The following is a 27,216-nucleotide window of genomic DNA, read 5'->3' on the forward strand; positions in this document are numbered from 1 at the left end:
TCTTATTTCATAAGTGTGGTATAAAAACACTACATATCATAGATTTGAAGAGCATGTCATTAAAATCACAAGGATTTAGTGTATGAAATTTCCTTTTTTACCTGTACCAGTTTCAGATTAGTTTAAAAATATTAGTTATTTTTCCATCTTGATACATTTTAGCATTTGCCATATTGAAACTGTTGCATTTGTGGGTTCATAGAAAGTCATTTAAAAAACTCTTTTCATAAATGTTAAAAAAAGGCCTTTTTTATGCTAAAGTGTAAATGCCATACACACACACACACAAAATTATCTTTCATGAGCGAAGCTCTCCACTAGTGTTTTCACTTTTCTTTCATTTAATTTTTGTGTCAAATCTGTAAGATTCTGTCTTCAGTTTATAGGTAAGGAAACTAAACCCTCAATAGGGTAAATGACTTGCTCAGGATCTCATAAACAGCAGGGATTTGAACACAAGTTTTTGGATTCTAAGCCAGTATTATTGAAGATACACTCAAGAAATATAACCCTTCTGTGATGAACTAAAGAGATGATATTCCATTTAACTTTTGAAAGGAAATAATTTAAGGGAAACTCACAAGAGCTATGGAAACATTTTTTAAGCTAAGGCTGAAGGCTTTAAGTTTGAAGTGGATTCTTATTAAAGAGACCTGCCCTTTCGTTATACCTCCTAACCCCTTGTTTAGATATAAGACTTTCCAAAACACGCTCTAATTCCATGGAAGGAATACATTCAAGCTGTGTTCACATTGCACAATTACTTCATGTCTATTTAGCTCTAATTTTCCTTCTCATTACTTGTCCTTGATGTCTTATATTCTGTATTGTAACTTTTTTTGAGTTCTCCTGTTATATTTATTAAACACCCGTGATTGTTGTTCCCTGCTTTGTTTGGTACTTTACATGCAGAAGATGCTTAATAAGTGTTGAACACTATTGAGTTACAACATTTAAGATTCTTGTACAATGTGTCCCCACCTCTATAATATTCTTTATTACATTCATATAGATTTTTCATCTTTGCTTATCTTTTCTTGTGCCTTTTTCTTTTTCTGAATGGCTTTTCTCCTCCTTTCCTTTACTTATGGCTTTGATTTCAATTCTGCCTCCTCAATGAGACCTCCACCATTAAGACCATTAGAAGTCTTTCATTCCTTTGAATTTCTTTTTGCAGTTATTGTCATTGGAATGTGTTTGACACTTCAGCATATCTTATTGTCATTTATCCTTCTGTATATGCAATGTCTTATCTGGATTGTGAGTTTAAATTTTTATATTTCTTTAGGTTTGAGTATTAGCTAACATGTTCAAGAGATTCTCAGTGAATATTCCGATAGAAATTCAGTGGTAATTACCTATAAAAGGCTTTATATAAAGCATTGCTGACTAGTGTGGGGAGAAAATTTAGCAGATAAAAATGAAGTGGTCTGCCATCTAACATGTCTCAGTTGACAATGAAATTGATAAAAAGAAAATAATCCAGGCCAAGTGGCTCATATTTGGATATATTCTAGAAACAACAATGTGATACCTTCTCCCACTTTCTTTTTCTTTCTTGTCTTGTCTTGTCTTTTTTTTTTTTCTTTTTCTTTGAGACAGAGTCTTGCTATGTCACCCAGGCTGGAGTGCAGTGGTGCAATCATAGCTCACTGCAACGTAGAACTCCCGAGCTCAAGTGTTCCTCCTGCCTCCGCCTCCTGAATAGTTGAGACTACAGGTGTGAGCTACCTATTCTGTGTCTCTTAACATGTGCACTTACATTGTTGACCATGAACCTCCTTGATCTTGTTTTTAACATTTACTGTGTTTTTGTTTTGTCTCTGAATAGCTAAAAATGGAGCAATTTTATTTTTTTCTTCAATCTCGATCACATATTTCTTGTTGGTCAGTTATTGGGGACTGTAACTGAGTCATTTGCACTATGTTCTATTAGGTTGTGGAATGAAAGCATGATTCTCTCAGCTGACCACTGACTTATTATTTGTTGTAATTTTGGAAAATAGTGAAAAGTATGGTAGTGTTGAAGCAAAACCTATGCTGGACTTAGGTTTTAATAACAAATGACATACATTTATTGGGCAACTAATTTATACATCTAGACATTCTGCAATATAGTTTAAGTAAATAATGGAAGATCTATAAGCTAGCTGTTATTAACTTTATTTTTCATGTGAAGAAATGAGTCTGAGAAGAATTAGATAGCTGTCTAAAAGGTCAAATATTTAACAACTAGCACTGCTGTAACATAAACTCTTAAAAGCAGGGACTTTGTTTTGTTCACTGTTGTAGTCCCAAAACTTAAGACATGACTGGGACTCAGATATTTGTTAAATGAATCCAGTTCCTCTCCTCTTATTCTCCCTTGAACTCAACTTCAGATTTTCACTCCTGTCACTCCATTAAAGCTATTTTTGTTGATGTTATCGATGACCTCACTGTTACTAACATCCAAAGATCTTGTCTTTTCTAACTTGACCTCTCAAGTTATATTTACCCATTAGTTACTCCCCTTTCCTTGAAATTCATTGTTTACTGACTTCCAAAACAACACATTCTCTTGTTTCTTTCCTTTCTTCCCTGGCTACTCTTCAGTCATGTTTTCTTTTCATCTTTCATGCCTCTAAATATTGGAGTATTCTCAGGGCTAATTCTTCAGATGTTTTCTACTTTTGATTTACTTTTACTTCCTTGGCAATATCACGCAGTGCAATACCTTTAAATACCACTTAGATGCTAGTAATTACCAATTTATATTTTTATCCTGGACTTTTCCCCAAACTCTGCTCTAATACATTGAATTATTAATAGATTAATAGATGTGAAGCTTAATATGTCCAAAACTAGACTCCTAATATCTTAATTTTCTATGCTTACAGTTAGAAGAGTATATCTAATTCATACAAACCCAACCCTTCTAGTTGATTAGGACAGAAAACCTTCGTGTCATCTTTGACATCGAGACCAGTTTCGACCTGTTGGCTGTGTCTTCTAAATATATTCTGAATCTGATCACTTCTCACCTCCATTGCAATCTTTCTGGCCCAAGGCAGCATCCTTTTCCAGATTTTATTATAATAGGTTCCTAGCTGATTTCCTGCCAGGACCCTTGGCCCCTCTGCAGACTATTCTCAATATAATAGCCTGGGGTGTCCTATTTACAGAAGGAAAAAGTCAGGACATGTTTTTCTCTCAGAATAAAAGACTAAATTCTTAAAACCTACCTTTTTGACCTCATTTCTTACTAGTCAGTCCAGCTCCACTGGCTCCCTTGCTAGTATCAAGCACGTCCTCCTACTACTCCCAAGATCTTTGCATTTATTTTTCTCTCTTCTGGCATAGTCTTTCCACAGATAATCTTCGTGACAGGTCTTACGGTCTTTACTGAGGTCTTCAGGTCTGCGTGAGGTTCCTGCTGACTATCCCATTTAAAATTACAGTTCCTTTCCTGCATACCCTTTTCCATCCCACCCAGCAGCACTTAACCCCCCTTCTTCTCATGTTACTTAATATCCTTTAACACACTTTATTCTACTTCTTTATAATGGTGTGTTTTTGTGTTTTCCATTTATCTCTTCTTATTAGAATATATATTTTACCAGAATGTAAGTTCCATAGGAGCAGGATTATATTCATTTGTCTTTCCTTAATTTGTTCATGTGTCCATTCCCAGAACAAATGAAGTAGTGAATGAGTATTAGACCTGAATTTGAATCTAGTTCTGTTTGACCTGATAGCTAAACTAGGCTACCATTTGGTTTATGTGTATATATTCTTTGTTTTAGATACACACACCCCTATGCAAACCCCACCACTACTCAAAAGCCTTTTGAAGTAATGTCTTATAAATTTTATATATAATGAACAATCTTGATATATTTAATATTTAATCTTACACTGACTAATTACTATATTCCGAATTTTATCTTTAAATATAGCTGTGGCATGCATTTGTTTTATTACTTTTATAAAATCAGTGTGTGTGCACACATATTACTACTGTGCATACTGTATTACTATATTTTATTATATATGTGTGTATCTGTATATGTAGATCTATATATATAATTTTTAAAACAGGTTATCAGGACACCCCATGGGAGAGACTTCGATGACTCTTTAGAAAAGTGTGAAGAGTATTTGAGCCCAAGGTCGTGTAGTAAGCCCCAGCATTCAGCGAGGACCTTACTAGTCCATTCAGCACCCTCAACAATGCCAAAGCATTCTCCAAGCCCTGTGTTAAATAGAGCTTCTCTCAGGGAAAGGTAATTATGTGCGGTCTTCATTTCTGTACTCATCTTTGAATAATAAGTATTAGAAGGGAAAGCAGCAATTATGCATGTGAAATGAATATAAAAGTGTAATTTGATTTTCAGAGGCTTAAATTGTTTTTGTTTAAAATATATTACATATTAGATAATGTTAGATATTTCTTCCTAGCACAGTTCTCTAGATATGGGTTTATTCACCAGGTATGGGTCACATTAACCCCAATTACAGATTATAGTTCTTAAAAGTGAAAAGTAACATATATGATTGTTTTTAGTAGATTCAGAGGAATTTAATATTACAGGCTTGCCTTAAGTGTAAACACAACACAGATTATATTTCTTACTTAGTCATAATGGCTATCTATATATTGTTGGTAGATGGTGTCTAGTTTTCTCAAACAGCCTTCTCCCAACTCCCTAAGAGCATCTTAATCATGTAAAGATTCCAACTCTCTGTTTAAAAATGCTATGGCAGCCAGAGTCTGATCGTGTTATAATTCGAATGTGAAATAAATAGTTCCTTTTCATATATTTTAAAATTGAAATTGGAAATTCCTTGCCTCTGTCACAAATAGTAATATAGAAAACCATGTTTCTGTAATAAGTTGAAAAGAAGTCAATCCTGGTGAAAAAAATTATGTAAGTTTTTTTCTATATGTAAGAGAAACACTGTCAACAACGTGGAAATCGATGTATCTTTACAACTGGTGTCAGAAAGCGAAAGTAAGCACACCAAATTTCTGTAGTGTATTGGGGTCATCAGGCATAATTAACAAAGATTTAATTAGCTGTAGAGAATATATTGAAAGTTTAACTCAAAACTGATGATTTGAACAACAGTGTGTTAGCTTGGATGCTGTATTAAAACAAATCTATTTTAAACATACAGGTTTGTCTGTTTACTTACTAGCTTTGCAAGCATTCATAATGGATATACGGAGGCATGTTGTAGACCCCAATCCTGAGATACGTAATTTTGATTAAGGTTGCTTCTAGTGCATTAGAGTCAGGCCTGTGGCGGGGTTGGGAGGATCATGGAATCGTTAACATAGGTGCACACACAAACAACATCATCATCAAAAATTCAGGAGAAAACTGGAAGAGAAGTTTTTCTGCTGAAGTTGATAACTTGCATCTCAGTATCAGGGGACTTTCCTTGATTTCCTCATCTGCCCAGCTGTTTAGACATACAGTTGGTGCTCCTTTCTTTTTATCAACTTTTAGAAATCATCTCTAGTGATTTTATTGATTAGGTCCTTTATCATCTCTGTAAATTTTCCAGAATTTCTTAAATCTGTATTTCCTTGGATATGTTTTTATTTACTTTTGTAATAAACTTTTATAAATAAATACTTTTACAAATGAGTATTATTTACTTTTATAAATAAATTTATGTTTTAATTTACTTTTATAAATACTTTTATTTTTCTACCTTTTCACATATTTTATAGAACTCTCCAATTGTAAACCTACCACTCTAGTACAGTATTAATTTTAGTTCTGTGTTACTTTATCTTTGTATACAATTTTGTTCCGGCTTTTGACCTCAGTCTTTTCTGGATTGATAAATTTGTCATTGAGGCTATATTCAAAAATTCTTCATTGATGACAGTTAAAGTTAGCTGCCCCTTTATTCATATTTCAGTATGGCAAAGGGCTTGGAGTAGATAGCGGTGGCATTTGCACATTATTTTCACTCAGGATGATAGATGTAGTAAGTTCTTGCTAGAAGAAAATGAGTGATTCTAATGTTAAACATTACCTATTTTAACTATAACTTGAGGAAGGTTAGGTAATTTTAAAATAATACAATGGCAATTTAGTTTTGAATTTCCCTATACAAATTATCGTTTTATTGGTATACTCTCTGGGGCAGGCATGACAGATAAGGTTTTTTAACTTTCACTAAAGCAGAACACCTTTGATTTGAGTGTATTTTCTAAATATCTAGATTAGTCTCTAAAGGAAAATAAAATGTCTAAGGCATACTACTAGGAACAAAAACATTTTATTCTTTTCAACACTCAGTACCGCATCTTTAAATATAAGACATTCTCTGAAATGGCTTTTTCTAGGTCACTAAGCAGTATACTTGTAGGGTGTTTATACAATCTATTGAAATCAATAAACAATTTAAACCAATATAAATGTAGATTGTATGTTCCAGGCAAAATTGGAAGTTTTGCGTGGGCGCTGTATGACAGAACATACAGTTATAGGAGTTTATCTGTGTAAATATTTATTGAAATTAAATAAGTTTTCTCTAAGATTGTAGTAAAATGCTGACTCCTTAATCGTGTATATAAACAGATTTTTAGAAACTTTCCCAATGGCTTTATCAAATGAATTTCTTTATGTATAGTGAAGGTGGGTTTTGCTTTGTGCCCATTTAAGAAATTCCTCCAGTGAAGTTAGCACAACATAAAATGGTTTCAATTTTGGTTATAAGTGTTATATTTCAGAAGTTGTTTCCTTCTCAATGTGTAAATATTAATATTATAATTTAAAATTTGTGTGAAGTTTTGAGTTATTACTAAAATTAGACCAAGAAATACTAGCAAATCTACTGAAAAAGGAGCTGATACTCTTTTGAATCATGCTTAAAGTTTTGACTTTTATAAATGAAATTAGATTGGCAAGCAGGCATTCCTTATCCCACAGCACAGACTAGTGGATCCTCTAATAGTATCATTGAAGAGATCCAGTGGATCCTCACAGCTGAATAGTTGGATCTCAGATTTCCAAGATGTGCTATATATATTGCAAATAACAAAGTCTGCTAATTTATTTTTCATAGGTGCAATAGAACTTGCTTTTGCATATACAGGAGATTAAAATTTAGATAATTGATTATTCATTATTTATTGCATTTTTAAGTAGATTATATAAAACATTTATCCTGTTTAGTGGTTTATACTTTGTATAAACATATGATATTTTAGCTTTTAAGAACAAACTGGACTCATGCCTATAATCCCAGCACTTTGGGAGGCCAAAGCGGGCGGATCACGAGATCAGGAGTTTGAAACCAGCCTGACCAACGTGGTGAAACCTGTCTCTACTAAAAATACAAAAATTAGTCAGATGTAGTGGCGGGCAATCCCAGATACTCAGGAGGCTGAGGCGGGAGAATTGCTTGAACCTGGGAGGCGGAGGTTGCAGTGAGCCGAGATTGCGCCATTGCACTCCAGCATGGGTGACAGAGCAAGACTCCATCTCAAAAAAAAAAAAAAAAAGGACAAACTGGGAAGAAAAAAAGGCAAAGATTTAAGCAACATAGCAACATTTTACCTATTTCATTATTATATGAAATAAAGTCATTTATCTATACTAGTGTCAGTTGTGAATTTGAGAAGGGCATAGGAAAAAGAAAGGGATGCTTTGTTTCTTCTTTCACATCTTTAATTTCAACCCCCAGACTCTAATAATAAAGTCATATTTTTCAGTTTTTTAGATACATTTATTCATAGCTGAGACTAGAGAGATGATATCATCTGGGTTGAAAAGAAACCATTTAACTTCTATGTTGCTCTGCATTCTGAAAAAATAAGCATGATTAAATTGTAAATATTTTTATCTATTATGTACATTTTGTTTCATTTCATAAAATTAGGTATTTTTTTCTCAACAGAAAGGAATTTTTTCACATAGCTTGAGGGTCTGATTACTAGAGAATAGGAAGGATATGTAAAGGCATTGTACATAGAATTACTGTTTTAATATGAAAATCTGTATCTTTAATTAAAGCTCCAGATAATTACGTGTGGAAATCATTAAAATGGTCAGATATGTAGGTACGTTCTCCCAAATGTATGCCAACCTTTATTCAGACTATTTGGTGAGCATATGGTGAAAACTTGATAGTATAGCATAGAATCAGTACCTGATTTTAGTAATAAAAATAAAACTTATTTTATGCCTACAGGTTTCATTCTGACTGGTGTTCACCTTCAAACTGCGATGAGATCCATGACCGGGTAAAAAATGTCTTGAAATCACATCAGGCTCATCAAAGACATTTATATGTTAGTTTCTAAAATTTTCTTTCGAAGGCTATTTATAATAGGTCAAGAAAACCACCAAAGATGCCTAAAGCTTATAAAATTTAGTCACCCGAAAGAAAAAAAGAAAGAAAGCTCCATTTGATGGAAATCAGTGGTTTTGCCCAAGGCAACATATCTAAATTCCTGCTTTACCTAAATCATTATGCAAAATGTTTGAAATAGACCATCTGAACTATGAACAGTGTTAGTGATAATTATCTTATAAAGTTTCAGTACATAGTGACTTGATGATAATTATTTCACAGCCTTCAAAATATGAGAACTCTTGTTTCATGGTTCAGTATAAAGCAATTTCATCTGCTACAGATATAGTTAATTCTAAATGGTAGCATGAGGGGGTAGTGAGAGGTACGTATTTTGAAGAAACTTCTCAGTTAATTTGTATGTTAATTGAATAAAAGAGGAAAAGAGCAGGACAGGTTTGTCAGGTTTAATATTACAAAAAAATCTATATGAGGATATTTTCTGAGAAAAAGCAAATAAGCATTCATATAAATAACAGCTGGGAAATAATGACTACTTTTTTGTGTGTTTGATCTCTTGTTTCATTCATTAGTTTAAAAAGCAATCATTTATCATCAATGTGTGTTGGACACTAAGATTAGTCTTGGGGGATATAAGGGGTTTATATGACCTTGGGATCAGTTTTTACAGTTTTAAGTTTCTATATACATGCTGTTTTTAAAATTAAACTTCTCTTCAAAGTATAGAAAAAAACACATAGAAAATGTACAAATAGTAAGTAACAGCTTGATAAATTATAAAATTAACAGTCTCATGTAAACTACCTACCAGATCAAGAAATAAAGCAATTCTGCAGAAGCCCCTCTTGTTCCTGCCAGCTACTGCCATTCCAAGTGTAAACATTATCAAACTTCTAACAAAGTTATTTATCTTCTAGTAGCAAGATATAATATTGCATGTTTTGAACTTTATATAAATGATATCCTACAGTGTCTACTTTTTTATTCTTGTTTCTCTTTGGTTTTTCAATTCAAGCATTTTTGAAATTTAGACATCTTGTTTTACATGGCAGTGTAGCAGTAGTTCATTCTTGTTGCCATAAATAAAATGTAATCATACAATACATTTCATTGTATGAAAATGCTACCATTTATTCATTCCTCCATTGCTGGGCATTTAGTTTGTTTGGGGTTTGGGCTGTTACAGAGCTGCTGTAAGCAGTATGCACATGTCCTTGGGTGACATTGCACATGGTTTTAACAGTTACACTCCCACTACCAGTGTGGGAGAGTTCTACTTGTTTCATATCCTCCCTACTCCTTTGATTGATTGTGTGTGTGTGTGTGTGTGTGTGTGTGTGTGTCTGTGCTTCTATGTGTTCTCATTTGGCATTTTGATAAGTGAAAAGTAATTTATCATATAATGGTTTTAATTTTCTGTGTCCTGTGACGAGTGGATATTCTTATTGTCCATTTGGATATCCTCTTTTGTGTTCACGTCGTTTGTTCATTTTTCTACTGGATTGTCTGTCTTTCATTTTTAGGTAAGATTTCCATGCAGATGCTTCATATGAGTTCTTATATATATGTTTTGTGATTTTCTTTTCCCACTCTGTGCCTTATCTTTTCACTCTTAATAGTATCTTTTGATTAAAAGTAGTTATTAATTCTAATGAATACAGTTTATCATTTTTCCTTTTTGATTAGCATCTTTATAGTTTTTGTCTACTTTACGACTTTCTCGTATGTCTGCTAAAGGTCATTTTTCTTTAACATTTAAATATATGAACCATTTAGAATTATTTTTTTCCACATAGTGGTAGCTAGGGGTCACATTTCAAGAAAGGTTCAAGTCTCGTTATTATAGATTTGTCTGTTTTACTTTCTGGTTCCCTTAATTTTGTTTTATATATTTTGAAACTATGTCATTGGATGGATTATGGAACTTTAATTATGAAATGTCCCTCTATATCTCTAGTAATATTCCTTGTTTCACAGTGTATTTTATCTGATATTAGTATAGCTATAGCAGCTTTTTTGTCTAGTATATGCATGGTATATATTTTTCAAGTCTTTGGTTTATGTCATTATATGTAAAGGATGTATCTTGTAAGTACCGTGTGAACTTTTTTTTTCAAGAATGAAAATCGAGTATTTTTATGTAGGTTGTTTTGTCTTTTGTTTGGATTAATCAAAATTTTAAACAATTTATTTTCTTTTGTATTAACTCATGGTTCTTTTTAAACTATTTTGTTATTGTTTGCCTTATTTCAACATACATACATGACAAATTATTTTTTATGACTTTTCCAATAATATGGGAACATGAAAACATTTAACTGTTTTTAATCTGATTTCTTTTTTGCTTATCTGTTATCACACATTTTAATTCTACATGTATAAAACACAAGAAATTATTTGTGTTCATCTAGTAACATTTATTTTAATCACATATTATTATTCATTCTTTCTTGCAATTCACTGTTTCCATTTGGGTTCTAGAATTGTTTTCCTTCTAACATGAAGAACTCTCTTTAATGCTTCTTTTTATGTCAGACTCCTGGATAAGAATTCTGATTTTTCTTGAAAGCATCTTGGTTCTATTTATGCACAATAGTTTTTCTGGATGTAGAATTCTAGGTTAATAGTCATTTTTTTTTTATTTTTTGGCATTTAAAAGAAGCTAATCCATTGTCTTCTGGCTGCTTCTGTATCTGTTGAAAAGTCAGCTATTACTTGTTTGCAATAATACGGCTTTCCCCCTTCTGTTGCATGTAAGATGTGCTATTTGCATTGTGTTTAGTAGTTTTCCTATGATCTATCTAAATGTGGTTTTACTGAATTAATATCCATTCAGTATGCAGAACTCATGTCTTTCATCTGTTTTGGAAAACTCTTAGCCATTCTTTCTTTAAACATTGCTTCCGTCCCAATATCTCTTTGCTATTTTTCTAGAACTTCAAATTACACTTACATAAAAATCTTTAAAATGTGTCTCATACGTATCTTATGCCTATATTCGTATTTTTCGTTATTTTTTCTCTCCAGTTTGGATATTTACTTTTAAACTGTTCTTTGCTAATTCTGTATTCTGCCATATTTGCATTAATGTTAAAACTGATGAAATTTTGATTTTGAACTTTTGATGAAAGCTTTTCATGAGGTTTTGATGTTGAAACTTTGATCGATGAAATGGGCCAAATCCTGGAGAAACGCAAATTACTATGATATGGTTTGGCTGTGTGCCCACCCACATCTCATCTTGAATTTCCGTGTGTTGTGGGAGGGACCCTGCGGGAGGTAATTGAATCATGGGGGCAAGTCTTTCCTGTAGCTGTTCTCGTGATAGTGAATAAGTCTTATGAGGTCTGATGGTTTTTAAAAGAGGAGTTCCTCTGCACAAGCTCTCTCTTTGCCTGCTGCTATCCATGTAAGATGTGACTTGCTCCCTATTGCCTTTAACCATGATTGTGAGACTTCCCCAGCCATGTGGAACCGTAAGTCCAATTATACCTCTTTCTTTTGTAAATTGCCCATTCTGGGGTATGTCTTTATCGGCAACATGAAAATGGACTAATACAATAATTAACTGAAAATGAAATATTAGTGGTTGTACATCTATTAAATAAATTGAATTCGTAGTTAAGAACTTTTTCAAGGAGAGAGGCCTAGATGGTTTCTCTGGTTAATCCAAACAAAATTTGAGGAGAACACAATACCAGTCTTGCACATCCCTGAAAATAGAAGAAGGAAAACTCCCCAGGTCATTTTATAAAGTCAGTATTTACTGTAATGCTATAACCAGACAACAACATTGCAAGAAAAGAAAAATGCAGATCAATGACCCTCATGAATATATATACAAAAATTCCCAAAAACATAGTAGCAAATTAAATCCATCTGTATGTAAAAATGAAAATACATCACAATTAAATGGACTTATTGCAGAAATGCAGTGTAAATTTATCCTATTAACTGATTAAGAAAAAGCATATTTCTTGTATGTAGTTTCAGCAGACACAGAAAAAGCATTCAATAAAATTAAACACCATTCATGATAAAAACTCTTAGTAAAGTGGGGGTAGAAGTGAACTTCCTTTGAGCATCTATTGGAAACCTATAGCTAACATTATACTCACTGGTGAAAGACTGATTGCTTTTTCTCAAAGTTCAGAAAGAAAACATTGTTTTCTTTAGCATCATACTGAAAATCTTAGGCAATGTAATAAGGCAAGTAAAATAAAAGTCATAAAGACTAGAAAGGAAGAAACATAACTGTATTTGCAGAAGATATGATTATTCATAGTAAATAAATAAACAAACTCTAAAGGATCTACAGAAAAGCTCATAGAAATAGTGAATTGAGCATGGTCACAGAAAGAAGGAACGTCAGTTTTTTTCTATATACCAGCAATGAGCAATTGAAATTTTAAGTTAGAAAATCTATGCCATTTATAATAGCAGCAGTAATTTAAGTGCTTAGCTAAAATTCTAACAATATGTGTAGGATCTGTATGCTGAGAACTAGAAAACACTATTGAAAGAAATCAAGGAAGACAGAAGTAAGTAGAGTTGACATAACATGTTCATGGATGGGAGGATTCAATATTTGAATCTCAATTTGATATCTAGATTTTATGCAATCTTAATCAAAATTCCAGCACATGTTTTTAGTAGATATTGACAAGCTTATTCAACAACTTGTATGAAAGGCAGAGAAACTTAAAAAATCAAAACGGTCTCAAAACGAATGAAGCTGGAGGACTCACTGCCTAATTTTAAGATTTTTACAGTAAAGCACAGTAATGAAGATTGTGTTATATTGAGTAAAGTATGGACACATATATCGAAGGAATAGAATAGAGATTCCAGAAAGAGACCCATGTAAATACTGTCAACTGATTTTGACAAAAGTGTAAAGCCAATTAAATGATGACTTTGTTTTTGTTATCTTTTGAACAAATGGTTCTGGATTTTTTTTTAAAAGCCCCTTGGCATGTAATTCAAAATAGATCATAGACCTTGCATGTAAAACTATAAAACTTCTAGAGGAAAACGTAATAGAAAATCTGTGTAATTTAAGTTTGGCAATGAGTTTTTATATAGATAGCAAGCACAACATCCATAAAGTTAAAAAAATTGACAAACTGGATTTTATTTGCTCTGTGAAAGTCACTATTAAGAGAAAAAAAAGGCCACAAGTTGGATGAAAATACTTTAAAATCACATATATGAGTTAGGACTTGTATCCAGAGTTAGGAAAAAAAGAAAAAAAAAAAAAGAAAAACACAAAACAACAATCCAGACTTAACAAAAAGAAAATAAATAACCAAATTAAATAATGGGCAAAAGATCTGAACAGGCATTTCACCAAAAGAACACATTAAAACATGCTGAAGTCATAATGGAAATGCAAATTAAAACCATAATGAGATACCACTATACACCTATTAGAATCATTAAATAAAAACAACAAGAAAATTATGCTGACAAGGATATGGAGCAACAGGAATTTCCATTTAATGCTGGTGGGAATACCAATGGTATAGCCACTATATAAGACAGTTTTAAATAAAATGAAACATGTACTTATCATATGACCTGGCAATCCTACTCCTAGGTCTTTATCCAAATGCACTGAAAATTTATATTCACCCGAAAATCTGTACACAAATATTTATAGAAACTTTATGGTTGCCAAAAACTGGAGGCAACAAAGATGCCCTTTATTGGTGATGGTGAACAAACCTATGTATGTCTATCTTCAATGGAATACTACTCAACAATAAAAAAGAATGATCTATTAATTCACAGAATGTGATGAATCTTAAATACGGCTTGTTGAGTGAAAGAAGCCAGATCCCCAAAGCTACATGTATGATTTTATTTATATGACATTATTGAAGTAACAAAATTTGTAAGGAGGGAGACAGGAGATGTTGGCTACAAGAGAGACCAGCCTGACAGGGAAATCTTCAGGTTTAAGGAACTGTTCCGATTGGTATGGGAGTGATCAATACATAACTTTAAGCATTTGTCAAAACTCATAGATATATACATCAGAGTTAACTTTACTATATGAAAATTAAAAGAAAAAAGCATGATGTTGTGTCATCCAAGGATGTAATGATTATCATAATTAATGAATATAACAATATTAAAATGTAAGACATGCTTAAATTAACTGACCTAAATAACTTTGGAATATGATGTTTTAAATGCATATATGGTAAGGCTAAGACAAAAAGCACAACATAGTCACTATATTCTAGGTCAGGGGTCAGCACACTTTTTCTGTAGACAGTAAGATGTTAAATACTTTTTACTTTTTGGGTCGTAGGATCCCTGTGACAACTACTCAGCTGTATGGTTGTAGCAAGAAAGCAATCGTATGCAGTATGTAAGCAAATGAGCATTTCCGTGTACCAAAAAACTATCATTGTGCACTAAAATGTGAATTCCATGTAATTTTCACATGAATTTTCATAAAATATTCTATTTTTATAGTCATTTACAAATGTAAATACAATTCTTAGCTCTTATATCATACTAAATAGTCAGTGCCAATAGTTTGATAACCCCTGCTCTAGTAGATAAATGTGTTTCATACAGGATTAGCAATTCTGAAAATATTTTACACTTGTATTAGAGTTGAACCAATAAGTAAACTGTAGATAAAGACAGTAGATTTCTCATTGTCCGAAAAATAATTTACAAAGAAACCAGGAGGATGAAGGCTAAAATGAACTCTGTGATGTTGGGTTAGAGTTTGAGATAAGTTTTAATTCATGTTTATTTTAAAATATATACAAATAGATTGATTCAGAAATAAATAAATAGATATGAAAGTATACCTGAGTTAGTATACATACATATTTCCTAGCTCTGCCTTCAGAAGGGCAGAAGCAGTGTCAATAGCAATGAGCACATCCAGATCCCAGATCTTGGTTTCTAAAAAACCTTTTTCCAGTAAAAGTTGCTAGGACTCTTGTAACAGTGACTAATTCTGGGGCTGGGGTAGGGGAAATACAGGATTAACATGGAGCATCTTGTAGGGCAGAAAGTGAAGAATTGCTCAAAAAAGGTGATGGAGAGGGAGAGGGGGCATGTCAACAGGACACAGAAGCCAATCTAAATGAGCCTCTAGTGGTCAGTATTGGAATAATATTATACAAAGCAGTAGAATTGGATTATAATTCAAAGAATAAAATAAATATCCAAGAGTCCATACTGATGTAAGTGAAACAATGAATAACTGATAGGGGGAATGGATAAATCTCCATTACAGAATTCTAAATAAATGATTATGAATAATGTACCCCCTACAGGAAGTGGAGCTTACTTTCTTTCCCCTTGAGTGAGTACTGGAGTGACACTGGACTTAGTGACTTGCTTCTAATGAGTAGTGCATGGAAAGGACAAATAGTAACTTAGTTGGAGAAATTGTGATAACCCAATAGGTTCTTGTTGCCCACTGCCCACAAAAGCTAGTACACTGAGAAAAACAGGAGTTGCAGTAGAGAAAGTATTTAATAACAGGGCCAGTCAAGTGAGGAGATGGGAGATATTTCCCACATCTGCCCCTCTGAGAATTCAGAGGCTCAGGTTTTTAAGATTGCTATGGTGGTTGGGGAGCTGGAGAACTGAGGCAATTGATTAGCTAGGGTTGAAGTCACAGGAGTGTTGAGACTATCTTCCTGCAGCTGAGTTGGTTCCAGGGAGGAGTTGCAGGATGAATTGAGTCAGTTCCTCGGTGTGGATCACAAGTCCTGGTGGCATCTCTTGGTCTGCCAAAATGCTAAATCTGAAAAATACTTCAGAGTTCTTTAGGTTTCACAGTAGTGATGTTATGTACAGGAGCAGTTGGAAAAGCTATAAATTTTAAAACCTCCAGTTACATGACTCTGGGACAGTAAGCACTACAGAAAAGCAAGCTAAGCAAGCAATTACAGGTTATTGTTTAACCATGCTTATTTTTTTAGCAAAGTTCCGACCCACCCTACCATAATTATAACCTTTTGGCCTTTGCTTTACAAAGGGCGATTTCAGACCCCTAACAAGGATGGGGGTTAGTTTCAGGAAGAGACTATTATCATCCTTACTTTAAATTTAAACTTTCAACTGAATTTAGTTGCTCCCATGATGAGCTTGCCCTATGTGTAGGGATGAACAAAGGCAGTAGCTTGTGAGGTTAGAAGCAAAATGGAGTAATATTAGCTTTCTCTCACTGTTAAAATTTTGCAAAGATGGTTTTAAAATGTGGAAGACACTACCTTAAAGAAGTGGTAAAGTTAACATCATCAGTGATTACTCAGGTTGATATCATATATCTTTTGATATCATGTGATGTGAGGGGTGTTTCTCTGTGATATTGTTCTGCCAAAGCCATAACTGTAGTCTAAATCTGAGAAAACTTCAGAGAAAATCAAATTGAAGGACTTTCTTCAAAGTACCCTTCTACATTGTCAGTCACACGTAACAAGGAAGGACTATGAATGAAACTTGTCACAGGTAGGATGGAGGAAACTAAGGAGAAATGATGACTAAATGTAATAGGATATTCTCTATTGGATCCTGGAACAGAACAAGTACCTTATTGGAAAGACTAGTGAAATCAAAATTAAGTTGTCACTTTATAGAATAGTACAGTACCATTGTTAATCTCTTAGTTTTGTCAGATGCACCATGGTTATATGTTACATTAAGAAAACCTCAGTGAAGGGTGAAGTTTCTGTGTGTAGGAACTCTCTATACTGTCTTTGCAACTTTTCTGTAAAGATAAATATTCCAAAGTAAAACAGTTACAAAGTTATTGAGTTCTTAATTTCAGTCCTTTGTACCTTTAACTGATTTGGTGTGATTCTAGGTCCCTTCCCTCTCAGAGTTACTGTATGTAATTCTTACTTCTCCAGCAAGACAGATAAAACTCCTTTCTGCCTTTCAGAGGCTTTCTGCTTAGCTTTTTGTCCCCGCACTGCATAGTCTCAGACATTCTGCAACTGTCTTGAGGGAACATTCAGCTCAGTTTTGCACCCATTGTATCTCAATGAATTTTAGTCTCTAGAGTCATTAATTTTGTCCTTCTAGCGTAGTGAGACTGCCAGAAACCTGCTGGATTCTCTGGCCTGCAGCAGTGGACCTGTGGTTAAAAGAAGCATGGATACTTGACATTTTGTTCTGTACTCAGAATCCACAAATGCCTCCAGGAAAAAAAATAATAATAATGAAACAAAACAAAAAAACTCAGATGCAAACCATTAGCTCACCTCTCTGAAGGTACCTCCTCTCAGGAATCTTGGCACCACTAATAAATGTTGTTTAAGCAGCTTTCTAATGCCTTTACCACGAGAAAAAAATTTACATATGTAAGCAAACTACTTCCTATTCAGAAACACCACTTCTTTTTTTTTTTTTTTTTTTAATTATACTTTATGTTCTAGGGTACATGTGCACAACGTGCAGGTTTGTTACATATGTATACATGTACCATGTTGGTGTGCTGCACCCATTAACTCGTCATTTACATTAGATATATCTTCTAATGCTATCCCTCCCCCTTCGCCCCACCCCGCAACAGGCCCTGGTGTGTGATGTTCCCCTTCCTGTCTCCAAGTGTTCCCATTGTTCAATTCCTACCTATCAGTGAGAACAAGTGATGTTTGGTTTTCTGTTCTTGTGATAGTTTCCTGAGAATGAAGGTTTCCAGCTGCATCCATGTCCCTACGAAGGACATAAACTCATCCTTTTTAATGGCTGCCTAATATTCCATGGTGTATATATGCCACATTTTCTTAATCCAGTCTATCATTGATGGACATTTGGGTTGGTTCCAAGTCTTTGCGATTGTGAATAATGCCGCAATAAACATACCTGTGCATGTGTCTTTATAGCAGCATGATTTATATTCCTTTGGGTATATACCCAGTAATGGGATGGCTGGGTCAAATGGTATTTCCAGTTCTAGATCCTTGAGAAATCTACACACTGTCTTCCACAATGGTTGAACTAGTTTACAGTCCCACCAACAGTGTAAAAGTGTTCCTATTTCTTCACATCCTCTCCAGCATCTGTTGTTTTGAGACTTTTTAATGATCACCCTTCTAACTGGTGTGAGATGGTATCTCGTTGTGGTTTTGATTTACATTTCTCTGATGGCGAGTGATGATGAGCATTTTTTCATGTGTCTGTTGACTGCATAAATGTCTTCTTTTGAGAAGTGTCTGTTCATAGGCTTTGCCCACTTTTGATGGGGTCGTTTGTTTTTTTCTTGTAAATTTGATTGAGTTCTTTGTAGGTTCTGGATATTAGCCCTTTGTCAGATGAGTAGATTGCAAAAATTTTCTCCCATTCTGTAGGTTGCCTGTTCATTCTGATGGTAGTTTCTTTTGCTGTGCGGAAGCTCTTTAGTTTAATTAGATCCCATTTGTCCATCATGGCTTTTGTTGCCATTGCTTTTGGTGTTTTAGACATGAAGTCCTTGCCCATGCCTATGTCCTGAATAGTATTGCCTAGGTTTTCTTCTAGGGTTTTTATGGTTTTAGGTCTAACATTTAAGTCTCTAATCCATCTTGAATTAATTTTTGTATAAGGTGTAAGGAAGGGATCCAGTTTTAGCTTTCTACTTATGGCTAGCCAGTTTTCCCAGCACCGTTTATTAAATAGGGAATCCTTTTTCCATTCTTTGTTTTTGTCAGGTTTGTTAAAGATCACATGGTTGTAGATGTGTGGTATTATTTCTGAGGGCTCTGTTCTGTTCCATTGGTCTATATCTCTGTTTTGGTACCAGTACCATGCTGTTTTGGTTACTGTAGCCTTGTAGTATAGTTTGAAGTCCGGTACTGTGATGCCTCCAGCTTTGTTATTTTGACTTAGGATTGTCTTGGCAATGCGGGCTCTTTTTTGGTTCCATATGAACTTTAAAGTAGTTTTTTCCAATTCTGTGAAGAAAGTCATTGGTAGCTTAATGGGGATGGCATTGAATCTAGGCACTGAATCATACCTTGGGCAGTATGGCCATTTTCACAATATTTATTCCTCCTATCCATGAGCATGGAATGTTCTTCCATTTGTTTGTGTCTTATTTCATTGAAGAGTGGTTTGTAGTTCTCCTTGAAGTGGTCCTTCACATCCCTTGTAAGTTGAATTCCTAGGTATTTTATTCTATTTGAAGCAATAGTGAATGGGAGTTCACTCATGATTTGGCTCTCTGTTTGTCTATTATTGGTGTATAAGAATGGTCGTGATTTTTGCACATTGATTTTTTATCCTGAGACTTTGCTGAAGTTGCTTATCAGCTTAAGGAGATTTGGGGCTGAGACAGTGGGGTTTTCTAAATATGCAATCATGTCATCTACAAACAGGGACAAATTGACTTCGTCTTTTCCTAATCGAATACCCTTTATTTCTTTCTCCTGCCTGATTGCCTTGGCCAGAACTCCAACACTATGTTGAATAGGAGTGGTGAGAGCGGGCATCCCTGTGTTGTGTCACTTTTCAAAGGGAATGCTTCCAGTTTTTGCCCATTCAGTATGATATTGACTATGGGTTTGTCATAAGTAGCTCTTATTATTTTGAGATATGTTCCATAAATACCTAGTTTATTGAGAGTTTTTAGCATGAAGGGCTGTTGAATTTTGTCAAAGGCCTTTTCTGCATCTATTGAGACAATCATGTGGTTTTTGTCTTTGGTTCTATTTATGTGCTGGATTACATTTATTGATTTGTGTATATTGAACCAGCCTTGCATCCCAGGGATGAAGCCCACTTGATCATGGTGGATGAGCTTTTTGATGTGCTGCTGGATTCGGTTTGCCAGTATTTTATTGAGGATTATTGCATCGATGTTCATCAGGGATATTGGTCTAAAATTCTCTTTCTTTGTTGTGTCTCTGCCAGGCTTTGGTATCAGGATGATGTTGGCCTCATAAAATGAGTTAGGGAGGATTCCCTCTTTTTCTATTGATTGGAATAGTTTCAGAAGGAATGGTACCAGCTCCTCCTTGTACTTCTGGTAGAATTCGGCTCTGTCTGATCCTGGAGTTTTTTTAGTTGGTAGGCTATTAATTATTGCCTCAATTTCAGAGCCTGTAATTGTTCTATTCAGGGATTCAACTTCTTCCTGGTTTAGTCTTGGGAGAGTGTATGTGTCCAGGAATTTATCCATTTCTTCTAAGTTTTCTAGTTTATTTGCGTAGAGGTGTTTATAGTATTCTCTGATGGTAGTTTGTATTTCTGTGGGGTCGGTGGTGATATCCCCTTCATCATTTTTTATTGCATCTATTTGATTCTTCTCTCTTTTCTTCTTTATTAGTCTTGCTAGCGGTCTATCATTTTTGTTGATCTTTTCAAAAAACCAGCTTCTGGATTCACTGATTTTTTGGAGGGTTTTTTTGTGTCTCTATCTTCTTCAGTTCTGCTCTGATCTTAGTTATTTTTTTGCCTTCTGCTAGCTTTTGAATGTGTTTGCTCTTGCTTCTCTTTTACTTGTGATGTTAGGGTGTCAATTTTGGATCTTTCCTGCTTTCTCTTGTGAGCATTTAGTGCTATAACTTTCCCTCTACACACTGCTTTAAATGTGTCCCAGAGATTCTGGTATGTTGTATCTTTGTTCTCATTAGTTTCAAAGAATATCTGTATTTCTGCCTTCATTTCGTTATGTACCCAGTAGTCATTCAGGAGCAGGTTGTTCAGTTTCCATGTAGTTGAGCAGTTTTGATTGAGTTTCTTAATCCTGAGTTCTAGTTTGATTGCACTGTGGTCTGAGAGACAGTTTGTTATAATTTCTGTTCTTTTACATTTGCTGAGGAGTGCTTTACTTCCAACTATGTGGTCAATTTTGAAATAAGTGTGATGTGGTGCTGAGAAGAATGTATATTCTGTTGATTTGGGGTGGAGAGTTCTGTAGATGTCTATTAGGTCTGCTTGCTGCAGAGCTGAGTTCAATTCCTGGATATCCTTGTTAACTTTCTTGTTGAGCTGTCTAATGTTGACAGTTGGATGTTAAAGTCTCCCTATTATTGTGTGGGAGTCTAAGTCTCTTTGTAAGTCTCTAAGGACTTGCTTTATGAATGTGGGTGCTCCTGTATTGGGTGCATATATATTTAGGATAGTTAGCTCTTCTTGTTGAATTGATCCCTTTACCATTATGTAATGGCCTTCTTTGTCTCTTTTGATCTTTGTTGGTTTAAAGTCTGTTTTATCAGAGACTAGAATTGCAACCCCTGCCTTTTTTTGTTTTCCATTTGCTTGGTAGATCTTCCTCCATCACTTTATTTTGAGCTTATGTGTGTCTCTGCATGTGAGATGGGTCTCCTGACTACAGCACACTGATGGCTCTTGACTCTTTATCCAATTTGCCAGTCTGTGTCTTTTGTTTGGAGCATTTAGCCAATTTATATTTAAGGTTAATATTGTTATGTGTGAATTTGATCCTGTCATTATGATGTTAGCTGGTTATTTTGCTCATTAGTTGATGCGGTTTCTTCCTGGCATTGATGGTCTTTACATTTTGGCATGTTTTTGCAGTGGCTGGTACTGGTCGTTCCTTTCCATGATTAGTGCTTCCTTCAGGAGCTCTTGTAGGGCAGGCCTGGTGGTGACAAAATCTCTTAGCATTTGCTTGTCTGTAAAGGATTTTATTTCTCCTTCACTTATGAAACTTAGTTTGGTTGGATAAGAAATTCTGGGTTGAAAATTTTCTTTAAGAATGTTGAATATTGGCCCCCACTCTCTTCTGGCTTGGAGAGTTTCTGCCGAGAGATCTGCTGTTAGTCTGATGGGCTTCCCTTTGTGGGTAACCCGAGCTTTCTCTCTGGCTGCGCTTAGCATTTTTTCCTTCATTTTAACATCGGTGAATCTGACAATTAGGTGTCTTGGGGTTGCTCTTCTTGAGGAGTATCTTTGTGGTGTTCTCTGTGTTTCCTGAGTTTGAATGTTGGCCTACCTTGCTAGGTTGGGGAAGTTCTGCTGGATAATAGCCTGCAGTGTTTTCCACCTTGGTTCCATTCTCCCCATCACTATCAGGTAGATCTCAGACTACTGTGCTAGTAATGAGGGAGGCTCCGTGGGCATGCGACCCTCCGAGCGAGGCACGGGATATAATTTCCTGGTGTGCCGTTTGCTAAGACCTTTGGTAAAGCACAGTATTAGGGTGGGAGTGACCCGATTTTCCAGGTGTTGTGTGTTATGGTTTCCCTTGGCTAGGAAAGGGAATTGCCTTCTCCCTTATGCTTCCCCGGTGAGGCAATGCCTTACCCTGCTTCGGCTCTCGCTTGGTGGGCTGCACCCACTGTCCTGCACCCACTGTCTGACATACCCCAGTGAGATGAACCTGGTACCTCAGTTGGAAATGCAGAAATCACTCATCTTCTGTGTCACTCATACTGGGAGCTGGAGGCTGGCGCTGTTCCTATTTGGCCATCTTGGAACTGCCCCAACACTACTTCTTTAATTACTTTAAGTTTTATGTTTCTGCTGGCTTGACTTTCTCGAATGGAAGATAGTAAACTTATTCATGTTGACTTACACTGGACACTAATGTCAGTGTTTTAAAATGTTTTATGTTAAAAGCAACCTGAGCACAAAACCTTATCTTTCTGACTATATTCATTCATATAGCATTTATTGAGAATTTTCACCCAGTATCTGCATGCTATGTACCTGGCACTGTGCAAAGCACTCAGGATATTTTCATGAAATCAGATTTTCTGCCCATAAGGATTTTTTTTTTGAGCTTTTTTTTTAGGTTCGGGGGATCTATATGCAGGTTTGTTATATAGGTAAACTCCTATCAAGGGGATTTGTTATACAGATTATTTTGTGACCTACATACTAGACCTAGTTCCCAATAGTTATTTTTTTCTGCCCATCTCCTTTCTCCCACTCTCCACCCCTAAGGTGGGTCCAGTATAAGGAGCTAACATAACCCAATGATTATTTAACAAGTAAATGAATATACAACAGTAAAAATGTGGTGCAATATATAATTAACAATAAGGAGCATAAGCAGGAATTGTTATTGTTTTTCCAGAGAAAAACTGCAGTTGATTACATAGGAATAATTATTTATTAAATGTTGCTATCAGCAGCTCACTGTGCATGTATTGCTCCATTTATCCCTTACTTTATCTTATAAAGTAAATACTGTTAAGAAGTAAGTACTGTTTTAAAGATAAGGAAACTGAGGCTCGGAAAAGTTAAATGACCTTTATAAAGTCACACAGCTATTTTAGATGATTGTATCTAGGATTTGAATCCCCATTAATACTCTTTGATCTTAACCATTCAGCTCTACAGAGATAAACACATGAAGTGCAACTTGATACACATAAGACCAATAACATGCCAAATATAAACATGTAAGCATATATAAACATGAGATCAATGGAAACAGATGTTCAGAAGTAGATAGAAATCAATAAACCTAATATACCAGAGATTGTGAGCTATATACTGAAATACATGTCCTGGAGACAAGTTAGAACAAAGTCCACACTGGCCCTACTTGACAAATACAGATAAAGGTATGCCATGTAAGTATGAACAGGTGTGAATTTTTTCTTCTTTTACTTCACAAAGAATTTATTTAAATATCAGTCACTTCAAGAACATTTAAAAAGTATTTTATGAATCATTAAATATTTGACTTGTAAAACATAGTATGTCAGAAGTTTGATAACCATTAGAAAATGAAGAGAACCTATCTTAAACTAATGGAAGTCAGTGATCGGGGAAGAAAGATTCTGATGAAAATAACACCCAAAGACAAATAAAGGAGCAAACACCCAACATATTGGTTTATACATTTATTCAAGAGAGTGTAAATCATGTAAAACCAGATCACTTTTAAACCCCAGGCTCTGGTACCTTAAGCAGAATTAAGAGTGTGTGTGACTTAATCCTATCAGCCTCCCTGTCTAGAAATGCATGTTTCTTTAAATAAAACTCATTGTGGACATTGTGAGGAACATCCACACAGTGTTTTCGTTGAGCCAGTCATGGAGAACCAGGGTGAGAAGTTTAGACTTTATCCTGAAATCAAAAAGTCCTGACTTCAGTTGCATTCAAGGTTTGGGTAGATACTGAGTACTGTGGCTAATAGAGAATGTGTACAGTTGTCTCTTGGTATCCATGGGGGATTGGTTCTGGGATCCCTCAATTTCCTTATTTAAATGGTATAGTACAATATAACATCTCTGGAGGGCAGGGCCACTGCTCAGCTCTAATTGTTTTCTGTGTATACTTTGAGGCACAGCGTTGGCAGGTTTTACTGATTTTTAGATAATTTATTGTCAACTAATTCAAACTAAAAATATAAAACACTTTGTGTACCAAACAAAGCACATATAGCAGAGACTTTCCTTTAAAACATGGAGAGCCTCTGAGATGTTAAAGTGTTTCATTAGTGTTTTGAGAAAATTAATTTGATAACATTAAGTGTTCAGCTTGGGGAAAGAGTAAGAATTTGAGATGAGATTTGCCAAAACAATATAATGGAAGAATACATCGGGAAGGGCATGCAATTTGCGAGAGTTTGTTATGGTTTATGTTTTAATATTTTGAAGTTGATTAATAAATTTAGCTAAAATTTATTGAATTGTGACTATATACTAGATACTGTAGTAAATGCTATTTTTTAAAGGCTCGGGAATCAATTATATGTGTGTATATATTTTTTTGTTCCCACCTTTAAGTTCAGGGGTACATGTGCAGGATGGTTTGTTACATAGGTAAACGTGTGCCATGGTGGTTTGCTGCACAGATCATCCCATCACCCAAGTATTAAGCCTAGTACCCATTAGTTATTCTTCCTGATCCTCTCCCTCCTCCCATCTCCCACCCTCCAGCAGTCCTCAGTGTGTGTTGTTCCCCTCCACGTGCCCATGTGTTTTCATCATTTAGCTCCCACTTAATAAGTGAGAACATGTGGTATTTGATTTTTCTGTTCCTGCATTAGCCAAGGATAATGGCCTCCAGCTCTACCCACGTTCCTGCAAAGGACATGATCGCCTTCCTTTTTATGGCTGCATAGTATTATTCCATGGTGCATATATACCACTTTTTTTTTTAATCCAGCCTATCGTTGATGGGCATTTAGGTTGTGGAATCAATTTCTGTACAAGTTTCTTACTACAGTTTTCTCATAGGTTTCTTGAGAGTACTATGGTTTTAGTATATGTAACATGCTTAGAATGATACTGTCATGAGGAGTGTTTAATAAATATTAGCTATTCAAAAAAAAAACTTGTCTGTGATTGTAAAATAGAAATTTTTATAAGTGAACAATTTGTCAATTTTTGCTTTTGTTGGAATTGCTTTTGGTGTCTTCATCATGAAAGTCTTTGCCCGTATCTATGTTATGAATGGTATTGCCTAGGTTGTCTTCCAGGGTTTTTATATTTTTGAGTTTTACATTTAAGTCTTTAATTCTTCTTGAGTTACTTTTTGTTTATGGTGTAAGGAGGTGATCCATTTTCAGCCTTCTACATTTGGCTTGCCAGTCGTCCCAGCACCATTTATTGAATAGCAAATCCCTTCCCCATTGCTTGTTTTTCTCAGGTGTGTCAAAAATCAGATAGTTGTAGGTGTGTGGCCTTATTTCTGGGTTCTCTGTTCTGTTCCATTGGTCTATGTGTCTGTTTTTGTACCAATACCATGCTATTTTGGTTAGTGTAGCCCTGTAATATAGTTTGAAGTTGTGTAGCATGTTGCCTCTGACTTTGTTCTTTTTGCTTAGGTTTGCCTTGGCTCTTCAGGCTCCTTTCTGGTTTAATATGAATTTTAAAAAACCTTTTTTTTCTATTTCTGTGAAGAATGTCAATAGTAGTTTAATAGGAATAGCATTGAATCTATAAATTGCTTTGGACAGTATGGCCATTTTAATGATACTGATTTTTCCTGTCCATGAGCATGGGATGTTTTTCCATTTGTTGGTGTCTTTTCTGATTTCTCTGAGCAGTGTTTTATAGTTCTCCTTGTAGAGATCTTTCACCTCTCTGGTTAGCTGTATTCCTAGATATTTTATTCTTTTTGTGGCAGTTGTAAGGGGTATTATGTCCCTGACTTGGCCCTCTGCTTGACTATTGTTGGTGTATAGGAATGCTAGTGATTTTTGAACATTGATTTTGTATCCCCTGAGATTTTGCTCAAGTTATTTTTATATTTAAGAAGGTTTGGGCTGAGATTATGGGATTTTCTCAATATAATATCATATAATCTGCAAACAGGGTTGGTTTGACTTCCTCTCTTCTATTTGCATTTCTTTCTCTTGCCTGATTGCTCTGTCCAGGATTTCCAGTACTATGTCGAATAATACTGGTGAGAGAGAGGGCATCTTGTCTTGTGCTATTTTCAAGGGAAATGCTTCTAGCTTTTGCCCATTCAGTATGATGTTGACTGTCGGTTTGTCATATATGGCTCTTATTATTTTGAGGTATGTCTCCCGGCCCGCGGGATAGTCGAAGCAGGCCCTGGAGGAGGGGGTGGGAATTTGGGGAACAAGAGATACGAGAAATGGAGACAAGACAGTGCTCTGATCAAGTCTCTCTCTCTTTTAATGGCGGTAATGCAGTGCCTTATATACACTTGGAGGGGAAGGGGTTGGGCCAAGGCGAAAATGATCTCATAATGGAGGCGTGGCCAGATAGGTATTGGTTTCTCTGGTCGAAGGTCATGTTGCACCTGCGCTGTCAGGTAGTAATTTTCACGGGCGCGGGAAAAATGGGTGAAGAAGCAGCAGGAAGAGCGCCATCTTCAACGAGGTATTAGTACAGGGGAAAAAAGGCAAAGATAGGGAGAAGGTGTGGGGTGGAAATGAATATAGCTCAGGCGTTTTTAATCGTCAGTTATTATTCGCTATGGCCGGGGCGTGCAGCTCCGGACAGGTCCCCCTTTTAATTATTTTATGATGAGAAAACGACC

The 27,216-nt window shown here is 35.2% G+C and overlaps 1 protein-coding gene across 7 annotated transcripts in view; it reads left to right on the forward strand.

The window, feature by feature from the left end:
- Nucleotides 1-27,216, forward strand: part of SPATA6 (spermatogenesis associated 6) — a 178,886-nt gene that overhangs the window by 99,148 nt on the left and 52,522 nt on the right. For 3 of the 7 annotated variants that reach the window (XM_077991555.1, XM_028844159.2, NM_001265949.1), the window contains 2 exon segments: nucleotides 4,081-4,265; nucleotides 8,197-8,296. The exons of 1 other annotated variant lie outside the window; for it this stretch is intronic. In XM_077991555.1, the coding sequence (XP_077847681.1) occupies nucleotides 4,081-4,265; nucleotides 8,197-8,296 (285 nt within the window). 7 annotated transcript variants of the gene reach the window in all.

Source organism: Macaca mulatta, chromosome 1 (genome assembly GCF_049350105.2).
Source record: "Macaca mulatta isolate MMU2019108-1 chromosome 1, T2T-MMU8v2.0, whole genome shotgun sequence".
Lineage (NCBI taxonomy): Eukaryota > Metazoa > Chordata > Mammalia > Primates > Cercopithecidae > Macaca > Macaca mulatta.